The 6,623-nt window shown below is 41.1% G+C and overlaps 1 protein-coding gene across 3 annotated transcripts in view; it reads left to right on the top strand.

The window, feature by feature from the left end:
- The first annotated feature begins 33 nt into the window (after positions 1-33).
- cib2 (calcium and integrin binding family member 2) overlaps positions 34-6,623 on the top strand; it is a 114,178-nt gene continuing 107,588 nt past the window's right edge. Inside the window, exon 1 of one of the 3 annotated variants that reach the window (XM_059946023.1) lies at positions 34-268. Coding sequence is in view for 1 of the 3 variants with exons in the window: in XM_059946020.1 (XP_059802003.1) it covers positions 6,382-6,432 (51 nt within the window). In the remaining 2 variants the exon portion in view is untranslated. Of the gene's footprint in view, positions 269-6,250; positions 6,433-6,623 lie in introns of those variants that run through there. The other 2 variants (XM_059946022.1, XM_059946020.1) reach the window with 2 other exon arrangements.

Genomic DNA, 6,623 nt, shown 5'->3' with positions numbered 1-6,623 from the left:
CCGTGTCGCAAAGTGCAAGCTTCACGACGGAGCGCTGAGCTGCCGGCAGGCGAATGGCGGGAGGAGGTTGATCGCTGGGGATCGCGGGTTCTGCGGCAGCGAACTGAGATAACAGGCACCGCGGCAATAAACTAATGTCACCTCAAACTCTTTTTACCTGTCAAACATTGTTGGACAAAGTTTAGAAAAATTGCCGGTCTCACCCCGCACGTGTCTCCAACGAAAGTTCCAGAAATCCTTCAACTACAGTTAAGCAAAATTTTATACAGTATGTAAATGCTAATAGCTTTAGTAATTAGATTTTTAGAACAGCATCGTTAATTACATTCTACACGGTTGTTGTTACTTAAATTCCCAAATTTCATTAGATTTCTGGTGATGAAGTAAACCAAAGAAAATCCTTTAAAAAAAAATCAGTGTATATCCATCCTCCTTGTCTATTACCAAGGTCCAGGTCAGCACTGAGATAGGACCATGTAAATACATCCTGGGAGCTGTACAAGACTGAAAACGTGATTTCTCAATGGACATTGAACCCAAGAACACTACCTCACTACGTTTTTATTTGTATTTTTGCACTACTTATTTAATTTAATGATTTGGTATAATTACTTACTGTAATTCACATTTCCCCCCAATTATTATGTATTATACTGCTGTTGCAAAGACAACAAATTTCGGCACATATGGCAGTGATATCAAACCTGATTCTGATTCTGAAATTCAGTAACACACAGCTGGACACTGCTGTTCATTCCTTCAGATTGAAACTTGTGGGGAATATGCACTACTCCTCTACTTTAAATAAAAATGTTTTGCATTGATCTTAATTTAACTATTTAATATATATATATATACATATATATAGTAATTCAGTGGTTTTCCCTATATTTATCATTATTGCATTGTACTGCTGCTGCTAAACTAACAAATTTCATGACATATGTCAGTGATACTAAACCTGATTCTGAAAGAAATTTCCCAACCTTTTTAAGTGGCAATTCCAAACAGAGCATGTATTGTAAAAATATATTCATTATTATAGTCACAATGTAATTTACTTAACGTTGGGATGTGTCTGATGCAGTGAAATACCCAAGGTAAGACAAGAAAGAAAGGAAGCATATGACATTCAGCTTGCTACATCATTCAATTTCAACAAAGCTGATCTACCTTCTAATTCCATTTACTAAGCTTAATTGTGTGTCTTTTACTAACAATAAGCTGGGATCTTGCAATCAGTTTTGACATTTTCCATTAAGTCTGCCCCAACAGCCTTTAGGGGAGAAGTTATGGACTTTTCACAAGCCTCTTGTTTGTGAACAGATATTCCCCTAAACAACTTAAGTCCCCTGTACAATCCTCAGACTGTTGGTCATTGATACAGGCGACACATTTCACTGTAAATTTCAATGTACATTTGACATTGAAAATAAATAAATAAAACTAATTTTCAGATTCAGATTCAGTTTATTTGTCATTTAGAAACCACAAATACAATGCAGTTAAAAAATGAGACAACATTCCTCCAGAATGATATCAACAAAGCACATGACAAAATAGACTACACCAGAAAATCCACATAGCGTTTGGCAATCCCTAATCCATAGTCCGGAGAGGCTGCTGCGTATTAATATCGCGCTACTATCTTAGCACATTCCCCAGAAAGGAGCTCCAAACCACCAGACAAAACAAGACCAAAAACTAAAGCTACAAGACCTGCAAAAAACAACATAGTTACAACAGTACAAACAATACCATAATTTGATTAAAAAATGGACAATGGGCACGGTAAAAATAGTCCAAAGATGTTAAAAGACTATAAGTTCGAAAGAAACCACCACACAGTTTTCATAAGTCCTCAGGGTCCCGATAGATTCGTCATCCCACACTGGCAGCAGAAGGGAATACCTCTGCTATGGACTTCCATGGCACCGCCTGACTCAGCCTCACAGATGCAGCACACAATGAAAGCTCCGTCGAACCCAGTCTCACAGACACAGCACACACTGAAAGTGACCTGACCACAGCGGACTCCAAGTCCATCGAACCTCCAAGCCTCCGACCATCCGCTCCGGCACAGCTTCTCTGAGCACCATCCTCTGCTGAGCGTATTAAGACACCCCCGCCAACGGCCATCGGCAACGTGACCTCAAGGACTGGGGGCCTGTTCTTCTCAGCAGAGACCCGGACCTCACAGCAGCAGCAGCAACGAAGAGGGCCTTCCTGGAGATTTCCAGATGTTCCTCCTTGCTCCATGCTCCGAAGTTTTCTTTTCACTTAATCTTTTTTAATTATCTTGAACTAGATATCCTGTTAACCTTTTGTACTATTGGAAATAAATAAAAGCTATTCAGCAGTCTCTCACTTTGACCTAGCAGTTCATGAGTTGGCATTTATTGTGGCTTGTTAAGTTTAAATATTAAACATCACATAAACATGCAGGAAATATATGGATCAAAGACAAAGACACAAACTTAACATTTTAGGAACAGCTTCCTCCCTTTTGCCATCAGACTTATCAATGTTCAAAGTAAATTTATTATCGAAGTATATATATGTCACCATATACAACCCTGAGATTCATTTTCCTGCAGGCATACTCAGTAAATCCAGTAGCCAGAATAGAATCAATGAAAGACCACACCAACCAGTGTGCAAAAGATAACAAACTGTGCAAATACAAAAATAAAGAAAACTCGTTGGTGGGGAGGGCTTTATCTGTGATCGACTGGGCTGTATCCTAGGGTTTTCCATTCAAGAGCATTAGTGTTTCTATACTCTGTGATGCAATCGGTCAATATACTCTCCACCACACATCTATAGAAATTTGTCGAAGTTTTAGATGTCACGCTGAATCTTCACAAACTGCTAGGGAAGTAGAGGCACCACCATGCCTTCTTTGTAATTGGACTTACATGCTGGGCCCAGCATGAAATGATGACACTGAGGAATTTAAAGTTGCTGACCCTTTCCACCTTTGATCCCCCAATAAAGACTGCCTCATGGACCACCAGTTTTCTCCTCCTGAAGTCAATAATCAGCCCCTGGTCTTACTGACATTGAGTAAGAGGTTGTTGTGGCACCACTCAGCCAGACTTTTAATCATCATCCTAAATGCTGATTTGTCACCACCTTTAATTTGGTGTATGGTAGTGGTGCTTTCAGCAAACTTAAATATGACATTGGAACTGTGCTTAGCCTCACAGTCATAAGTATAAAACAAATAGATCAGAAGGCTAAACACACAGCCTGTGCTGATGGAAATTGTGGAGGAGATGCTGTTGTCGATCTGAACTGACTGGGATCTACAAGTGAGGAAATCGAGGATCCAATTGCACAAGGGGGGTATTGAGGCCAAGGTCTTGTAGCTTATTGATTAGTTTTGAGGGGATGATAGTTTTGAATGCTGAACTTTAGCGGATAAAGAGTTCCAAACAGTTCATGAACACTTCCTCACTATTCTTCTTTCGCAATATTTATTTATTTATTATTGTAGTTTATAGTAATTTGTTCTGCTTACACTGTACTGCTGCTACAAAACAACACATTTCATGACTTCTATCAGTGATAATAAACCTGATTCTGATTCTGAAGTCAAGTTGATTGTCATTTGCACAAGTCTATGTATGCACAGGTACAATGAAAACCTCACTTGCAGCAGCTTCATAGGCACATTGTATCAAATAAGCACCGTTCACTAGAAAAAAACATAAATTATACATATTTTTGTATGCAGCCAGGAAGGTTTATTTTAATTCATATCATAGTGGGTGCAGACATCATGAACTGAAGAACCTATTCCTGTGCTGTACTGCTCTGTGTTCTATCTGTTAAGACAGCAGGGAAAATATGTAATTAGCCAAAACAAAACAATGTCCAGCTTCCTGGCACTAAATAAAAGGGAAGGCAGAGTATTTTTTCCTGTCAATACCATTGAATGAAGAACTACACTACCTATGTGTTTTATTGCAGAATTGTTAAGAACAGAAGGGCACAAACAATGAGGAAAAATGAACAGAATAAATCAAAAGGCATAGAAAGAGAAATGTCAAATTCTAATTATTTACTGCAATCTTTTTGGATCTAACCCTGCCCATTGATGAAAGCAATGTTGCTGATCTTGACTTTCAGAAATTATTTAATATAGTCCTTCATGAAAAAGAACTATAGTTAAGATGAAAGTTCATAGGATTGAGAAGGAGTTTATAAATTGAGCAGAGTTGTATAGGCAATGGCTAGAAGGTGATTCTTTTATGCTGAAATGTATCTGATGAGACAAACTAACAATCCTGAGATCTCTCCAACTCCCAATGGCCTAAAGATAGTAACCTATTTAAATTTTACATGAAAAGAAATCAATCAATGGCCCAACGCCGTTTGTGCCTCACTTAGGACTGTGCCTTCAGTGAAATATACAGATACTGTAATAGTAGATGAAGCCAAATTTACTTGTTTGGGTATGATTTACCCTGTCCTCAAAATCCATACATAAATTCAATAAAAGCAACGTGAAATTTAGGTGAAGCTGTTTTGCCCTTTGATCAGGCTCAATCAATTATAATAATCTTTCTAATGCAGTTAAGTGCTATGATTTGTTCAATCACACTGATAAATATTCAAAGAGTCAGATAGGTTCATGAAAAATATAGGTTGTTATTGGAAGAATGTGTAATCTGTTACCACGCTGTAGTTAAGGCAAATTGTGTGGATGTGAGGAAAATATAGAGAGGAGAAAGGGTTTGAAGATACTGTAGTAGTGGTAAGGTGGGAGGAGGCTGAATTTTTGTGGGACCACTTTTGTCCTGCCACTCACATGCTCTCCACCAGGGGCCACTAGTCAGTAATCAGAAACATGCGGCATGCAGATGGAGACAAAACAGGCTGCAGATGCTGTAAACTGGAGCAACACACGTCAATGTCAGGAACTCAAGCAGCATCTGGGGGGGGGGGGTGGTGGGAGTAAAGGGAGATTCTAGTGTTCCAGCTTATCTTGCTTCAGCAACTGTCCTCCAATCTTCTAATTCTGACCTCTTGCACATCTCCAGTTGTCTTAATAGTTCTACCACTGTCAGACTTGTCTTCAGCTATAGTTGCCCTAAGCTATAACATTCTTTCTGAGAACCCCACAGCCTCACTGCCTTCATTTCTTTCTTTGAACATATTTTGGCCAAGAGATTCGGCATCATATTTTTGATTCCCGCCATCGGATACTACTTTATATTTAAAGTATTATCCGAATACATCTTTCAGGACTTCAGGACAACCCGGAGCATGTCACTGCCCAAGAAATAGACTCAAATTCGAGGTAGGTAGGTCATGTTGCAATATAGAAAATTTAGCTTTCAATGTGCGCTCAGGAAAATCGCACAATTACGGGTCTAGATGGAGACTAGAACAAGGGAGAGAATCCCCCCACTCACCGTTTTTTAACCCAATTAATATCCTGTCACGTCTTTAACGCTGCTTGTGAGAGTAAGTACTATCCTCAGTTACTGTCTTATGGAAAGACAGCAGCTCTAGTGTTGCAGCACTATCTCAACCCCACTCCCCCAAAGGGGGATGGGGTCAGTGACAGAAATATCACTTGGAGATTCGAGACACGAGACTAGATGCTGAGATCTGCGGAAACAAGCAATCCACTGAAGAAACAAAGATCTGGCAGCATCTGAGAGGAAAAGAAACTCTCAATATTTCGGGTCGATTGTTCCTGTCTCCAGTGTACTCCGCTAATAAAGTGTGTCGTCTTTGGGGGGGAAATGCCTTCTCCCTCCGAGGACCCGGTGCAGGGTTTCGACCCGAAACGTCGGCAGTTCCTTTCCTCCAGCAAATGCCACTCGACCTACCGAGTTCCTCCAGCTGATTTGTCGACGCACTGGAGAGCTTTGGGCATTGAGCGTTCAGTGCAGCACTCCACACTGTAGGGGTACTTTAATCACAGTCACAGACAGCCGAAGTACGGGTGTGAAGTCCTGCCCGGTCCCCTCTGCGCCGCCTAATGGTCTCCGGCCGGCTGGCAAGGCAGGGCCGATTGGCGAATACTGAGCTCAAACCGGGTCTCAGGGAGCTGTCCCTGCTGAAACTGCCACCGAGCAGGGAAAAGAGACATCAAAACGAAAGACAACAGACTAAGGGAGGGAAAATGTAACCCTTTCCCTTCTAACCCAGTCTCCACCGGGGGAAGACCGTACCCACCAGAAGGAGGAAGAAAACACCGAGCCACTCACCAGATGCCGGCTGGTGCTTTTGAAATTCAATGCCGGCTGGGGATCCTTCTGCGTGGGATCACGCTGTGTAAATGCCCTAAATGACTACAGTAGAAGGAGCGCCCGGAACGGCTAGTGTGATGCATCTCTACAAGAGGAATGTCACTGGTTTAAGATGGGTAATAAGCAGACGATATTTACTGATGAACAACTAGACGCCTACCAGGTAAGAGGATGGAAAGGGAATCGCAGAAGATCGTGCACGAAATGTGCTGGGCTCGGAGTCTTACCGTAGCCGTCTCAAAACTAACCAAATCAGTCTGAACACATCGGCTGGTTGTTAAATTCGAGATAAAATGTCTCTTCTCGAAGGGTTTACTTTTATGTGTGTCATTCCTGTTGATTTGAACGGTGTAG

This window comes from Hypanus sabinus, chromosome 21 (assembly GCF_030144855.1).
Source record: "Hypanus sabinus isolate sHypSab1 chromosome 21, sHypSab1.hap1, whole genome shotgun sequence".
Lineage (NCBI taxonomy): Eukaryota > Metazoa > Chordata > Chondrichthyes > Myliobatiformes > Dasyatidae > Hypanus > Hypanus sabinus.
The sequence above is the reverse complement of the archived record's forward strand: the minus strand, read 5'-3'. Positions and strand labels throughout refer to the sequence as shown.